At 44.6% G+C, this 16,057-nt stretch overlaps 1 protein-coding gene across 3 annotated transcripts in view; it reads left to right on the forward strand.

Moving 5' to 3' along the window:
• Nucleotides 1-16,057, forward strand: part of CCDC149 (coiled-coil domain containing 149) — a 94,347-nt gene that overhangs the window by 37,135 nt on the left and 41,155 nt on the right. For all 3 annotated transcript variants that reach the window (XM_084857010.1, XM_084857012.1, XM_084857013.1), the window contains exons 5-8: nt 10,289-10,405; nt 11,537-11,709; nt 14,222-14,294; nt 15,877-15,961. In XM_084857010.1, coding sequence (XP_084713136.1) covers nt 10,289-10,405; nt 11,537-11,709; nt 14,222-14,294; nt 15,877-15,961 — 448 coding nt within the window. The remainder of the gene's footprint in view (nt 1-10,288; nt 10,406-11,536; nt 11,710-14,221; nt 14,295-15,876; nt 15,962-16,057) is intronic.

Raw genomic sequence — 16,057 nt, forward strand, 5'->3', positions numbered from 1 at the left:
AGGACCTGCTGGATAGCTTTGAGTCACCAGCAGAGAAATATTATTCTGGAAGTAGGAGTCGTAGATTGGATTTAATGAGTGTGGTGTTCCTTTTATAATGAAGCAATGCTGGAAACTGTTGTGTGTTAGGAACAAACTACTGCACTTTAATATTGGTTAACTTTCCAGCACTTTTTCTCTCCTACTCCCTCACTCTGTTGTTGTCCATAGCTCCTCACTTCTATTATTTTGTGGTTGTTGCATCCAGCCCATCTCTTAAAGGAGACTTATCCTCACATCTTCCCCTTTCTGTTAATAGCAAACAACCCCCTACCCCACCATATACAACTGAAAAGAAGAAGACAGAAGAAAGAGGAAAAACAAAACAGCATGCACTAGCTATATATATGTTAGCGGTAATGTAAATTGAATAGTTGATGTACGTAACAACTATCCATTGTACACATTCACCATACCTCATGGAAAATGTGCACATAATCTTCCCATGAAGAGAGAATTCTGCACATTTTCTGGTCAGTATACATACCCTCCAACAAGCCTTGGGGAATGTACATATCTCAGCTACATTTTGTACCATCCACCAGATGGATCTATTTGATGTTCAAAACTGAAGAGCTTTACCTGCAATGAAAATAGTGAGAAGAAGAGTTTGGTCCTGTCAATTGTTACATCCCAGGGGGAACTCTTCCTAAGCCACTGATATGTCCCCAGAAAGAACGGAGAATTGAGAACTCAATGGCTGAGGAGAGAGTTTAAGTAAATTTACATTTAAGTAAATGTGGTACAGCCCAATTCATTCATTATTTTCTTTCTCTGATGAGAGAAGAGCAAGTCATGCAAATCTAATACCAGTTTGAAAGTTTCCTCAATTTGTAACATCCAAGTGGGTTTCTAGTAGCGGGAAATGGCGCTAGCAATGATAGTCAACCTATAATACCAAATGTTTTATAGGAAGCTGTACTGTTCCAGAGATGTAAGGTGTGTTGGTGTTTTGGTAGCTTTGGGGGTAGGGGTGGGAATAGTCTACACATATATTCATAGGGCCAGGACCATTTTCATAGTAAAAAATTACTCTACAACAAGCATGTAAAGTTTTCTGCAGCGTTTTAATGAACTAGCTAAAACAAAATGTTCTGAAATAATGCTACAAAGGAAAAAACATTCCCTAAATAGCTTCCCTAAAGGGACTGGGAAAACCTTGCCTGAATATTCTGTGGCAGGAAGTGAATTGTGCAAATGTGGACTATGTATTAAATTCTCAAAAATTAGAAAGAATTTTCTTTACAAAAATGTATCTTAAATCAGTATTATCAGGACACTTATTTCAGTGAATTATGAAATATGTAAAAGCCACTTCTGGATGCATCTCTTCATCACGCTTTAGTGTGACAACATGGTTGCAGAAGGGGGGAAATGCCCCCTTTACAAAAGTTCCCACCCCATCGGTTGTACTTAAGAACATACAGATGTAGGATCAAAACCAACTCAGCTGACACTGGGAGGACAACCTTAATTTAAATAGACCCACCAGGGGTGGATTGCAGTGTGTGTGTGCATAGAGAAAATTTGCAACCTCCACACAGATCCCTACAATATCTGGGTTTTTATTTTGTGATTAAATTTGCAAACGTAGTAGCCACTTCTGAGTGGGTTTTGTACAAGGAGCCTTTACTGTTTTTTTAAAAGGCAACACTTACAACCTTTTTATTTCTTGGCAGGATTGGATGAATGCTGCAGGCATAGTAGCCCCTTCTGAGTGAATGAAGTGTAGCAAATTTCAGCCATATAGGTGCAAGGGGTTTTGTTTAAGGACAGCCTTTAAAGTTTAAGGGATTTGCTTCCTCTTGACATTTTATGGTCAGTTTGAATGACCATGAACTACAATTCCAGTTTCCTGCAAAACTTCAGAAGGAAAGCTGCAGGGATTAGTGAGCTATGACATATAAAAAACAGTTGGAGGCTGTTTTCATCTCAGTTGGCACCAAAAAAGTGCTTCATCCTTGATGAAGTGGATGGATGACACTTTATAGAGAAACGATACAAAAGCGTTCACTATAGAGTTTCTGCACTGTATAGTCCAGGGCATGCCTTCAAAGTTTGGGGTGTTTTTAAAAGAAATTCACTTCCACTCTTTTTGGGGCTATTCGAGGTGTTCTTTGTTGTGTGACACTAACACACACACACACACACACTGATCTGGTTTGCACAATCCAAACAGCCCACCGTGGGTTGCGGTGTGTGCTGGGCGGGATTTGCATATCCAGTGCCCGACCTCTCATGTTGTGTGAACCTAGGGACTGTTTAACCCTCACATAACCTAACAACAGACCATAGCTTGGCTTAACATTAAGCAGTGGGAAAAGAGGCAGCAGAAGTGGTGAGACCAACCGCTGCCCCCACCCCCCAGCTACGCTCCCTGGTTGTCTCAATCTTGTGGCTCCCTGTCACGTTTCCAGCAGACACCACCTTTAGCATGAAGGTGGTGTGGTGCTTCGCAGCCAGAGAGAACAGGTGGGGTGCTTGACTCAGGTTGTGGGGACTCGGTGAGACTCCACATACCTGGTTGGGGAGTTGGCGTCAGCAGTAACCCACGGAACACCCAGCAGTGAATACAGGCATCTCCCAGTTCATGCTGTCTCTTAAGCCATAAGTGGAAGGCTGGAGTGTTGCTGCTGCCTTTCCTGCCACAGGCACACACTCACAAAATGCAGTAAAAATGCTGGAATCACTTCTGAGATGTTCCTTTTACATTTCTTGGACATTCCTCCAAAAGTCACTATGATTGGACGTAAAAAGAGCCCTGGTAAAGTCATTCCCTGGTTGGAAGCTAGAGTTGTCAGTCACTGAACTACCTAACCCCCCCTCTCCCTCTCTCCCATCCTGTGCCAGGCATTTTCCTTTTATGGAGAGCTTGAGGAAAATGCACCAATTGACCGGAAAAGCTGTAAGCGCCTTCTAAAGCTCCAAAGTGGGTCTAAAGCTTCAGGAGCAGCCTCCTACACTTCAGACAGGACCTGCTTTGGTTTGGAGGAGGTCCTAATACCTCTGAAGTGCCCCAGTTCGGTATTTGTGTTTCATCTGAAGTAGATGCACACGCCTTTATCAAAGAGGAAACTTCAGTCGTTCCATTATTGTGGACAAATTCTCTTTTAAAATAGTAAACCAATCCAAATCATTCCTAAATATTTGTATTAAATTTGTTCTTTCAGCCGATTAGTGTATAATAGCTGACCGGTTGTTTATAATGTTTATGCCCTAGAATTTTTGCAACTGCTCTCTTAATGAAAGAGTTTTTGCAGGCTTCCAATTTTTTGTAGTTGACATTCTTGAGACTCTATTCCTTGACAATAAAACTCCTAGCGTCATTTAATAGTTGTGTAGGCGTCACAGCTATCCTTCTTTTGAATCACTTCTTCCATTGTTTCCAAATCTATTGCAGTTTACTATTAATATAGTTACAGTAATACTGTAACTTGCCTTTTGAGCAAACCTGCTGAATGTTTGCCTGGTGAATGAGGGATTACCATCCACTTAACATGCAGTTATTGGGATTATCTGCTCTGTTAATGTTCGGTTCTTTTTAAAATGTGTTTGGCTGTAAAAATTTATAGAGTCCTAGGGTGCCTTGATCTGCTGCCTAACGGTTCCGGTCAAAGCTGAGGGGTTTGTTCTGAATGACTCGCAGTTTAATAAAATGGACATCCCTTCCAGGGACTACAGAGCCCTTGTTATAAAGGAGTAGCATATGATATAAGAGCTCCAGGCCACTGGCATATCTAGAAAATGCTGTAGCCCAGCAACCAAAACTGGAGCGAGACACCCTTTTTCACATGGCAGTTCCTTTCTCTATAACCCTTTCTCAACCTGGCACCATCCAGGTGTGTGGAACTGCAGTTCCCATAATTCCTAGCCATGGCCATGCTGGCTAGGAATAGGAGTTGCAGTCCAATACATCTGGGTGGTGATAGGTTGGGAAAGGGTGATGTACATAGAACCGAAGTATTTCTGCCCTACCTTTTCACTCCCAAAGGAATGCTCAAGGCTGTTAGCATGAGTAGAAAAAAAGAATTAGTAACATTAAAAAAAAACACCAGCAAATAAAACAAACAATGGAGAATCAGTATCCAACTTTCAGCAGATCAAAAGCTTGCCTAAGTGACAAGATTTTTAATTGATGATGAATATTTGGAGTGAGGGAGTCAAATGAAATCTCCTGGGGCAGGGGGCTCCACATCCAGGGTGCTATAACAGAAAAGACCCTCTCACACGACTTCACTAACTACACTACAAGGTGGCAGAATGCACAAAAGACTCTCGCCATCTGACCTTAGGGTCTTTTATATATACTGGTCCCAAGCAATTTAGGGCTATACAGATAATAACCACTAATTTGAATTGAATGCAGAAACTGACCTGAAGCCAGTGCAGTTGGTATAACAATGGAAAAACATGTTCCCAAAAGCCAGCTCTGGTCAAAACTCTTGCCACCACAATACATAGCGGCTGAAATTTCCAAACAGTCTTCAAGGGCAGTCCATATAGAGGCCATATGGAGTCCATTGTAGATGAAACTAAGCCAGGGGAGCAATCTCTTCTGGTCCAGGGGCCAGATTGCTCCTTGGACCAAACACAGTGGGCCAGATGACATCAAGGGGGCAGGATCCCACCCCAAAGCCCTGCTCACTCCCATGATGTCATTGGTATTGCCTCATCTACTTTTTCCCATGCAGAGAAAGTCACAGAGCTCTGTGCCTCTCTTTGCACAGAAACTGATTTGGACAGCATTTGCAGGATTTTGGATCCTGGATGTGCTGGGTCAGTCAAGTACCTCATTCCTACCCTTCTCACATGCTGATTGGGGTATGAGCTGGGCAGGAAGGGATTCAGCTGATGTTTACAGGACCTGGTCCTGCAAGCCCCAGCTGAGTGCAGGAGCACCCCCTTGTTATCTACGATCTCCAACTGGAGATAACAAAGATTCTTCTCCCCAGGCCAAGGGGTGGGGCTTGGGGAGGGAAGGGAAGGGACAGGGCCCATGGTGGGTGCCCAAGCTTCCACAGGTAGATTAGATGTGTGTGGCACAGGTTGCCCTCCCCTGAACTAAGACATGAGTTACTGTGGTTAGTTCTGTCCTTTCCTAGAACAGGTGCAGCTTGTACACGAGCCTAGGATGAGCAAGGACTCTCCGGCCAGAGCTGCCACCTAGGAATCCAGGAGCAATCCAGGGTCTGAGAGATTTCCAGGTATTAACAAGTGAAATGCCCTCTGGCCTAGATGGTAACTGGCCACAAGCAGGGCACTCTTTTTCTGGGGATGGTGGATGGAGCAGCAGCAGCAGCAGAGTGATCCCTTTTGAGGAGCTCAGAGGGAGGGAGGCCACTCCCAGGTATTGGCAGGAGGAGAGTGAAAGGCCACAGGTCAGGGATAAGGAACCTCCAGCCCAAGGCCTAGTATGGCCCATGGGAGTTTCCCATCTGGCCCAGCAGCTTCTTCCCCTAACCCCTATAGAAGCAGAAGCTGTCTTATATCTGATTAGCTGCTGATTGGGGATCAGATCTTTTGCCTGTGGAGCAGAGTGGGTGGGGCCAGGGCAGGAAGCTGCTGAGCAATTCAGTCCCGCTTCCTCCTGATCCTTGGCCTGCAGAGGTTTGGCCTGCTTGCTTCTGAGTAGATATGCAGACACTTGATATTTGGGATGCCATTTGAAAGTGCTGATGGGTTATCCTGCTTACATGAGTAGATATTTATTTATTCATTTATTTATTCCATTTCTACACCGCCCAATAGCCGAAGCTCTCTGGGCGGTTCACAAAAAGATATGCAGAGGCTTGTCCTTTTTATCTGTGAATAGATATGCTGTTCATGCATGCTTCTGAACAGTCATGCTTCCTACTATAAATTGCTAACCGTATGATGTGCAGGGGTTGGATTTTCTCGTCCTGCCCACTTTCACCCTTGGCCTTACCTGCCACCGGAATGTGGCCCCTGAGAACTTCTCTGATATGGCATTCGGGTCTCAGGCTACAGATGTTTCATAACCCCTATCATAGGTGGTAAATGGAAGCTAGAAGAGCCCACTCCTGTGGTCATGGTGCCACAGCAGAGTGAGCCCTCCAGTGTGCTCCCAAAGAAGGTGGCTGTTTATGCATCACCCAATAAGAGGCAGCACATATCTAAAAATAGGCCAAATGTCTGGTTTTGCATAATATTCACATATGCTAATTTATATGTATAGTAGCAAATGTAGAAGTAACTACTATAATTTAGTTGGAAATAAAATAATCTTACTGTAGTAGGGAAGACTGTAAGCGGGTGACATGCCCAGTCTGTGGCCCCAGTGTTATTTGTTGGTGGGCAGCTTCAAGGCCCAGCAATCCCTTCTTTAAAGGGAGGCTCTTCAAACTGGAGCCCAGCTCTTTAAACTGGACTTTAACTGGAAAGTCCTTTGAACAGTGGACACTGTCAGATAGAGCACCCTCTTCTGTAAAGTAGGATACATGGCCACCCTGCTCCCAAACTACGCATTTTCTTTTTTAAGGGAAGTGTAACCCTTTTGAAAACAGGTTAAGCCCCTTTTATGGGATCAGAAGCCTTCCCAACCCAGAATTCACCCTTGTCTGTTTTTAGATGACTAGACACAGTGGGTATAATTGAGCTACTTATAAATCAGTAGAAAAGATTTTCAAACCAACATGAAGAAAACCTGGGGGAAGGGCTGAAAAGAGCTGGGGGAAGGAGAATTAAGGGTGCAATCCTGTCAGGATTCCTGGTAGCCTCTGAACTCAGAGGCTGATGGGGATCCTACACAAAGCAGGAGGAGCACGGAGGTGATCTTCACCTCCGCGCTCCCCCCACTCTGCAGTTTATCTAGAAAGGCATTTTCTCCCATCTAGCAGCGTGTCGGGGAGGGAAGGGGGCTGGGGAAGGCTGAAGATAGCTCGTATCCCTGCCTCCCCAGTCCCCTCTCCTCCCGCTGGCACACCAGATTTCCCTTCCCTCCTGGGTCACCTTTGTGATCTCGGAGAGGCAGCTGGCAGAGTTCTCTCCGCACTGGCTGGGGAGGGCGGGAGAGGGGAGCTCAGATTCCTGGGTCAGAGGTTGGAGCGCTGTCACTGACCTCGGATCCAGGAATCCGAACTATCCTGTGGCCCCCAGACTCTGCCTAGGAGCCACAGGATTGCTCTCTAAATCTCTTGATTTTAAATGGATAGGAAGAGCTTCACAAGTAGCCAGGGTTAATGGTAACAGATCAAGGCCTGGGCCAAGGGACTGAGCGCTTAATCCATGCCAGCCTCTACCTGTATCCTCTCCCAGACATCACCTCTGCCCTTTCCACTACAGCTTTAAACATGGTTAAGTGTTGTATTGGCATTGGCGCTAGGTCTGAAGGTGCCCTTCATACCTTGCCACAGCAGTACAGCAGCTGCCTCCCAGTGGTCCTTCCCACTCTGCTTTACTAACATTCAGAAGTCCAGCAGCATGTGGGCAGGACCAATCACATGGGGTCCTTTCTGCCTCCCATGACATGTGTGACAGTGGGGAAAAAATGTGCAATTGGTCCCTGGTGTTGCCAGGGCAGAATGAGGCAGCGTTTGGAAGTGGGTCCCAGGCTGCAGCAGTAATGATTGAAGGAGCCCTTATTTATTGGTAACTGTGGTTAATGGGGGTGCTGACAGAACATTTAACCATGGCAAATACTGAACTTATAAAGAGCTGGGTGGGGAGGAGCCATTTCCAATCTTATAACTGTGCTGATGGAAACACCAGCATTACATCTCTAACAGCACCTTATTGGATTAAAACTCAGGGGCTTGTTTATTCCCACCCAGCCACCCCATCCTGCTTCTCTTGAACCTCTTCCCAACCCCTTTCCATTCATGCCTTTAATAGTAGTATTTAAAAAAAATCTGTATACACACACACACACACAGCACTTGTCCTTTTTTCTTTTCTCTCCCCCCACTTTTTTTTGCTGGCTGGGTATGTAAAAATAACCCAATTTGCCAAAACGAAAGCAACATGGGGTCAGTGCCTCATTCAGGCCTGCAAGTCAGTCACCCTGCGGAGCTTGTCAAATGAAGAATAGCAGCCACAGCAGCATGGGCTTAATGGGGCTGAAGCAGAGGATCGCGGGTCATTTGCATCAGCAATATTTTAATTGGCCCATAGGTACTCCAGTGATTGGCATGCTGAAATTGCTTTAGGTAGCCTTAATACGCAATGCTCAATTTCAGAAGAGTGATCTCCTAATTCATGAAATATAATGATGTGCATTAATTCTGTAGCGCAGCTGCAAAATGTTAAGTCATGGGAGTTTTCACTGCAGATTTCTCATGCCTCTGCGTCAGTTCTACAAATTGGACCACTGAGATGTAATTCTTTTTTTCTCCAAGCTATGCAAAGTAGGGAGAAAAATTAAATAGTTGCATCCGCTACGGCCTCATCATTCTGTAGTCTTCTTATGTGTTTTGTTTTCACGCCTCAGAATGTTTTTTGACAGTAGGTTGGGGAAAGGTTGGATCCTAATTGAGTTCACACTACTTTGCACACTTGCTATCAAAGATCACATTAGCAGTGGCAAAATATTTGGGTTTCTCACATTGGGCACATCTTTCTTGGCAGAGGCATCGAGGAGCTTTTTTAATTGCAGTGGTATCTAGGAGACTTAATCATAAACAAACACATTTTTGTGTGTGAGGCACTGAACAAACCGCTACAAAAGGCAATCCCAGCTTTGAGGACTTTATGACATAAGGCTGTGTTCCTTTGTATGCTTCCTTGAGAGTAGGCAGTATAGAGCTCAGTGGAACGTAATAGACAGGCATAGGATTGGACAGTAGATATTTGTAAGAAATACCCAAAAATGTCTGTATCAGTGGAATCGGTGATGTCTTTTGGTGTTTTGTTTAAGTGTTATGTTCACGATAGAATTGTCCTCCATTCTAAAATAAATGAAGCCGAAGGGCTATACTAGACATAATAGTCACAGATCCATATGCTTAAACCAAGAACTTCCATAATCAGATGCAAACCCGGTATGTGTAGGGGAGGAGTGTGCATCGGGGCCGGGCACTCTCCCGGAAGCCCCTCTTACCAAGTGCTTTTCATGTAGTCAGACTTGCTTCTGGTGTTGGAACCTGCCTGATGGGAGAGTGTCAAGGGGAGCTGTGGGGAGGAGAGGGAGGCTATGGATAGGTAAGTTGCAAGTGCTGAGAAGATTTAGTCCCCTCACCAATGTACACTTTTGCTATAAAAAGGACACATGGGGACACATATGCGCGCGCGCACACACACACACACACAAGCATCATCATCGTCATCGTCTGTTTCTGTTCCATTCTTCTACTGATGTTTTCAGAGTGGATAAGAGCATAGATAAAAAACACACTGATCATAAGGTCATAGGCTGTTACCTAAAAACAATATTACACATGCTTTGTACCTGACTGAGACAGATTTAGGTTTAAACTTTGAGCATAGAGGTGTGTTGCCATCGCATCTGGTTTGCCCCTAAGTCAGGGGTGGGCATCTTGTGGCTTTCCAGATGTTTGGGCTTACAACTCCCATCATCCCTCACCACTGGCTATGCTGCTAGGACTGATGGGTTGTAGGCAAAAACCTCTGGCCACAAGTTGCCATCCCCTGTCATAACTTTGTTCACTTACGGTCCTTCTGCTTCTCTCTTTCCTTCCTTCTTGTAATTGTGTAGTTGTGTAATTTGATTAGATTCGTGCACGGTGATGTATCACAGCTGAGCATACACACTGTCCCCAAGAAAAAAATATTTTGCTTGACATGGTATGAAAGCTTTGTTGTTCGGTCTGTGGTAATATTTCACACGCAGGAGTCACTGATATTTCACACATGGAAGTCATCACTTGAGCTTGCAGAGCTTTCGTGAACTCACCCTTACAAGCCACTTGACAAACTTAACCAACCAGCAGTACTCTTTGCATGGTAGAGGAATGGGTGCACACAGGCCTCCGCATATTACCTTAGGTGTGTGGTATAAGGGCTGTACAGCGCACACCTGCTCCTCCACCAGTCTAAGAGGATAGCCAGCCAGGTAAATGTGTCTGCTGGCAAATATGTGTATCGTACAGGTGATGGACCCAAGACTGAACTTGTGCGTGGCTGCGGCTACCTGATACAGTAAATGTATACTTGGTGGCAGACCTGGGCATACCTAGGTATAATGCGTGAAATAACCTGTCTGCTGCTTCCTTTAGTCCTCACTGAACTGCCCTTATTCAGATGCTAACGGAGCTGTCTCTGGTGTTGCTTCCAGCTCCTTCGGATGACAATTGCAAAACAAAGACTTGGTGACGAGGAAGTTGGGGCACGCCGCTTTGCGCCACATGAGCGTGAAGACCTTGTCCAGCAGCTGGAGAAAGCACGAGAGCAAGTACGTAAACAGCGCATATGGCTGGTGGTCGTACATCCTGATACTTCCATTGCATATGAGTCCCTCTGGAGCGCTTTGTAGGGCAGATCTCAGGAGGAAGAACGTTAAGAGAAGCTCTGCTCCATCAGACCACTTGGTCCAGCATCCTGTTTCTCAGGCGTGCAGTCAAGGCAATTTTTTACTGTGGACTTCATGGTCTTATGGGGGCCTCCCTCTTTCAGTGGCAATGTGCATTACTTCACTTGCTTCAAAATGTGATAAGCCAGCCCTGCTGTGGTAGGGGCTGTCACTGCTCATTTTGCTGAGATGGACCCTGGGCCTCTGCCCCAAAGTCCTTCCCTGACAACATAACTGCCTGCAATGGCCAATCAGTTGCCGCCAGGAAGCCCAGAAGCATGGCATGAACGCAGGATCCATCCCTGTCATTCCTGCTCAGCACCTGGTGTTCTGTGGCATATTCTGCCTCTGAACAAAAGAGGTTCCGTATAGCTACCATTACTAGACGCCTCGGGCAGCCTTATCTAAGCTTGCTAGCTTATCTGCCTATGCTAGTAGCTGTCATTACATCTTGTGGCAGTGAATGCCATAAATTAATGAATTGTGTTGTGTGAAGAGGTCCTTCCTCTTGGGCTGGCATGCAGTTTTGATAGGAAAAGGGGTGCATGGGGGAGTTGCACTGCATTTTCCCCCCATCTGTGAGTTGCCAGTGTATTTCTCTCACCTCAGCCAGGCTGCAGCACTGGAACTGAGCATGGCTGGCAGAAAAGTGCTTTGCATGAGTGGCTTTAGAGAGTTGGTTAGGGAATGTGTTCTGAACTTCTCTCCTGTGTACCCCTTTTCTCTCAAATTGGGTTCCCCCACCCCACTTTTGACATGATTGCAAGATCTGTGTTTAAATACATGGCTTTGCCACTGCTGTATCTAGTTTGGTCCTAAATTGCACTGCAATCGATGGGACATGTCTGAGCAACTTTGTTTTGCAGTGTTGGCTGTAAGAAGAGATGCAATTCAGCTATTATTTTCTCTTAAAAAACAACAACACACCTTTGTCTGCAGAAGTGATTTTGTACATAGGTTAATATAATCTTCGGTAGAGTACAGTAATGCTTTTGAGTTTGGCTTTCTTGTCAGATTGAGACTCTGCAACATGATCTTCAAGCAGCGTTGGATGAGCTCCAAGATGTAAAAGAGGAGCGCTCTTTTTACCACGATAAATCTGACAGATTAAACCAAGAGCTTAACCATGTTCTCGGGGGACACGTTAACCGCATTATTGATGTAGATGCCCTTTGTATGGAGAACAAGTGAGTTTGTTTAGAAATTACTTCTCATGAGAATGGGCTGCATATAATGGTCACCACTAACATTGCGCAGTTCAGATTTTTAGTTAAAAAGCAATAAAATACTCCCAGGGACTTTGAGGCCACGTCTTTGCTACAAATATAGACTAGCTTGGTTTCTGCACTCAGTTATTTAAAAACCTGTCAGTTTAAGACCTGAGTTAAGCCTATCTCATGTTGACTCAAGCTCCACAAAGCCAGGAAATTGGAAGCTAAGGCTGAAGCCTTAACCGACACACCCTATGATCAATGATGATGCGGTGCAGTGTCACAAATCGTGCTTGCGTATAACTTACCCTCCATTTACCCACACAGATGGGGAGGATGGAGAGCCTCAGTCTAGCAAAGATGCCCTACATGGTTTCTGTATTGCCTTATGAAGCATCTGAGCTTTACGGCTAAAGGGATCCTCCATACAGTATATGCCTATTTGTTGCTCACATCAGTAGCTGGCAGGAGGGGTTAAACAGTGGCAGTGGCGGCTCTCTCCTTTCACCCTTCACCATCCTTACACTGGCTCAACACAGAGGATGTTTTTGTATGACCCTACAGTAAGGTTGAAAGACATGAGAGTTCAAGTTTCATATTCTGGATTTGGAACTGCAACATAACGAATGAGAGAAAAATGTTCATTCACTGCCACATTGAGATTTCCACCTGCAGGAGCTTGAGCCAACATGAGATAGCCTTAACTCTCGTCTTAAACCAGCACGTATTTTGATCATTGAATTTCCCTCAAAGGGAATCTACCCACCGCACTTAAGATTCTTGAACACCTAAGTTGGGCTAGATTCTCACAACCACCTGAAACAGTATACATAGTGTGAACACATGTTCAGTGTAATGTGTGTGAATATCCCTAGTGTGAATCCCAGTACCTACATATATTTCCCCCCACACACAGAAACAAATAGCAGGGCAGGGATCAGGGCCCTTGCACCGTATTTCTGCCTTCAGAAAGCTAGCAGAATGGCCCCAATACCCATATTTCGTTTTTCCATCAAATAGAAATGAAGAAATATGTTGCATTTCTGCTTTGAGAAAGATAGTGTGAAGCCCTGATCCTTCTGCTTCCCCCTTCCTGTGCAAGCAGAGCTCCCCCACCCAATTTCCTGAGGGTCAAACTACATATTCCTTTAAAAATGCAGCTAGTAGCTATGTATTTTTTCTGCTTTTACTCTAAATTACGTGCAGGGGACCCAATATGGATGGCACCATAGGTTGGGGGCAGGCAGGCTTTAACCCTTTGTGCCCCTTTCACTGTGGTCCCAATCTGGATCAGCACCTTGTGCATGCGATTTATATTCCAACAGGATCACCTTTTGGCAATGGAAATTGCAGGTGTGGGTCCCCTGATCTGGATTGGAACCACAGCAGGGGGCAAAGGGGTAAAGCCCCGTAATTCCTCCCCTGACAATCTGTGTAGCAACGTGTAGTTTGATCCTGAGAGGGATATTCATTTGCATGTTAGCCCTATTCAGATGTCATAAATTCGACTAGATCAAACACATGATGAGGGGGAGAGTGCTAGTCCCTCTCCCCTCCTCGCAAGTTTCTACTCGTGGAGGGTGACTTTCTGAAGAGGAGAGGCTCCTCCATCTCTCCATGAGACTTTGAACACTGGTAGATTTTGAGCACTGCAAAATGCGGGCTGGAGGTTCCCCAGTCCTGGGCTAACGTACTGGGCCAAGTAATTAGGCTGTTTTTTCTGAGTTTTCTCTGAAACTCTTGGAAACCCTTAGGTGTTTTACTGAGAATTTTATGTGTTTATTACGTTTTAATCTCACCTTTCTTCAAAGGAAAACATGTATATCCCTCCACCCCCTGGTTTATCCTCACAATAACCCCTTGAGTCAGGACAGGCTGAGGGATGGTAATTGGCCCAGGGTTACCCAGTGTGCTTCATGGCTGAGTGGGATTATGAATCCAGTCCTCCTCAATCCTAGCCCAACACTCTAACCAGTGCACCCCATTATTTCTCCAAGAAAAATCAGAATGTTAGTGAGAAGTCTGCTCATCTCCCCCCACCCCCCAATACACACACACACCATTTCCAAGCAAACGTAACCTTTGCAAGAGGGTGAACAGAGAGCTTGGGGCAGTGGACACACTGCAAGATGCTTAGGAGCATCCATGCCTTAAGGATGAAACCTAGGAGGACTCTGCCAGACAGCCCTCCCTGCTGCCTCTTCCCTCTGCTCCTTCGCAAGAGTACATTTCCTTAAGCTGGTGGCAAGCCCATTAAGAGCTGTGCCTGAACTTCGGTACATTTGTGGATTCAGTTCATCGTGGGCTTAGGGTGGGCTGGGGTGAATTCTTGAATTTACCATTACAAGCCGAGGCCCCCATTCCAAACATCAGATGCACTATCTCTGTATTGCACTCTATCATGAAGCTTGTGACCCCTTTTGTAATGCTATTATGGATAATAAAAGGCATAGAGTAATACATTGCAATCTGTCTTCTGACTTTCCAGATACCTTCATGAGCGATTAAAGCAAATTCAGGAAGAGGTCAACATTCTCAAATCGAATATTGTGAAGTATAAGGTAAATTTTGTTTTTGAACGTCATATGCTATGGGTTGGATCCAGATTTATGCTGGATCAATTGTGCTGACCGAAGTGAGCATTCCTGCCCTCTCCTTCCCACGGTAGTCCCTTTAGCCCCCTGAAAATGCTACACAGAGAGTCAGAAGGCCATGCTGAATGGGATGAGCTGTGGTAGCATTTTCAGGAAGCAGAGGAACCTTCCTGGAGCAGAGCCCTATCTCTCACAGAGGGTTGCTCCCTCTTGCAGAAGGCAGATCCTGGATCCAACCCTGTATGTTTCACATTTACATTTGCAATGTAGACTTGCATTTGTTTTCCATCTTGCTGCTCATTCAAAGATTTGATTTGAAGGTAGATTAATTCTTTCACAAAAATAGTAAAGGGCCGCTACTACTTCTCCATGGTTATAAAATGCAATTGGGTTATTTTAGCACCTGGGTAATTGATCTATTTTATTTTACATAATTTTGGGCAGTTCTTGAACATCATATGTTCTGCTAGCACTGGAAAAATTATTCAATTACTTATAACTTAATTATGCATTATTTTCCTGTTAGAAAAGATAGGTTTCAGTTAGCATGGTCCCTTGCGGGAATGCATTTGCTGTGGAAGAAATTACTCTAAATGATTCCTGTACACCTCTTGAATCAGCCAAATTATAGAATTATGGATCTGGAAGAGGTCTTAGAGGTCATCTAGTTCAACCTCCTGTTCCATGCAGGATCTGCAATGCAGGATGCAACTATAGCACCCCTGACAGATGGCCGTCCAGCTTCTGCTTAAATACTTGCTGTGAAGGAGAGCCCACCACCTTGTGAGGCATATATTTTAAGATTATTCTCGCCAACAATAAATGTTTAGTTGAAAGCAACTCTTCATATCCATTAAGTATTCTGAAAATGACAGCTTCATGATCATATAGTGTGATATTTTTATTTTAAAACACAGGCATAATGTTCTGGGATGTTCTGCACAAACCCTATTTACATTAATAGGACCTGCACAAGTGTGATCCTATTCACACATGTGGGCTGGATGCACCCGATCTCGTCTGTTCTCAGGAGCTAAGCAGGGCCAGCCCTGGTTAGCAGTTGGATGGGAGACCGCCTGGGAATCAGGCTTCCTGCACTGAGCGGGGATTGGACTCGATGGTCTTATAGGCCCCTTCCATCCCTATGATTCTATGATTCAATGTGTGGTGAAATAGGTGTCTATATCCTGTTCTGCCAAATGGTGAGGAAACTTTTACTGCTCCTCTGCTTTGATAGATTTCTGAACTCCTCCCCTGCATAACCCTTTTTTCTCCTTAAATTCACTGGTAAAATTCTCTTCCACTTGGCAGATCTTTCCAGACAGCAGACATATTGTGTGACACATTACTTCCTGCATATTCAGTCAAGTTGTTTTTACAGATTTAGGCATTTAGACAAACTGGAGGACCAAAAGCTGATTTCCTAACTTCTCAGTCTAATCAAAAATTTCATCAACTTTTTCTTCCCATAACGTTTTTTTTTTTTTGGTTTTGGTTTTTTTTAAAAGAAATTTACTATTTCTTGATTGGGTTTTGTTTATTTGTTTAGAATGCTCTAGAAAGAAGGAAAAATTCCAAGACTCATAGTAAGTCAAATAGCAGTGCACTAACTGGAGTCCTTTCTGCAAAGCAAGGTACTGCACAGATTTTTGTCTTAATGTTTCCCTCCTGAAACTGACAACTATGATTCTTTTTCAGTAAAAACAGCAAAGATGTTGTTCCCAGAAGGA

The sequence above is a fragment of the Heloderma suspectum genome, chromosome 5, assembly GCF_057233095.1.
Source record: "Heloderma suspectum isolate Gila_16-S chromosome 5, 16-S_ref, whole genome shotgun sequence".
Lineage (NCBI taxonomy): Eukaryota > Metazoa > Chordata > Lepidosauria > Squamata > Helodermatidae > Heloderma > Heloderma suspectum.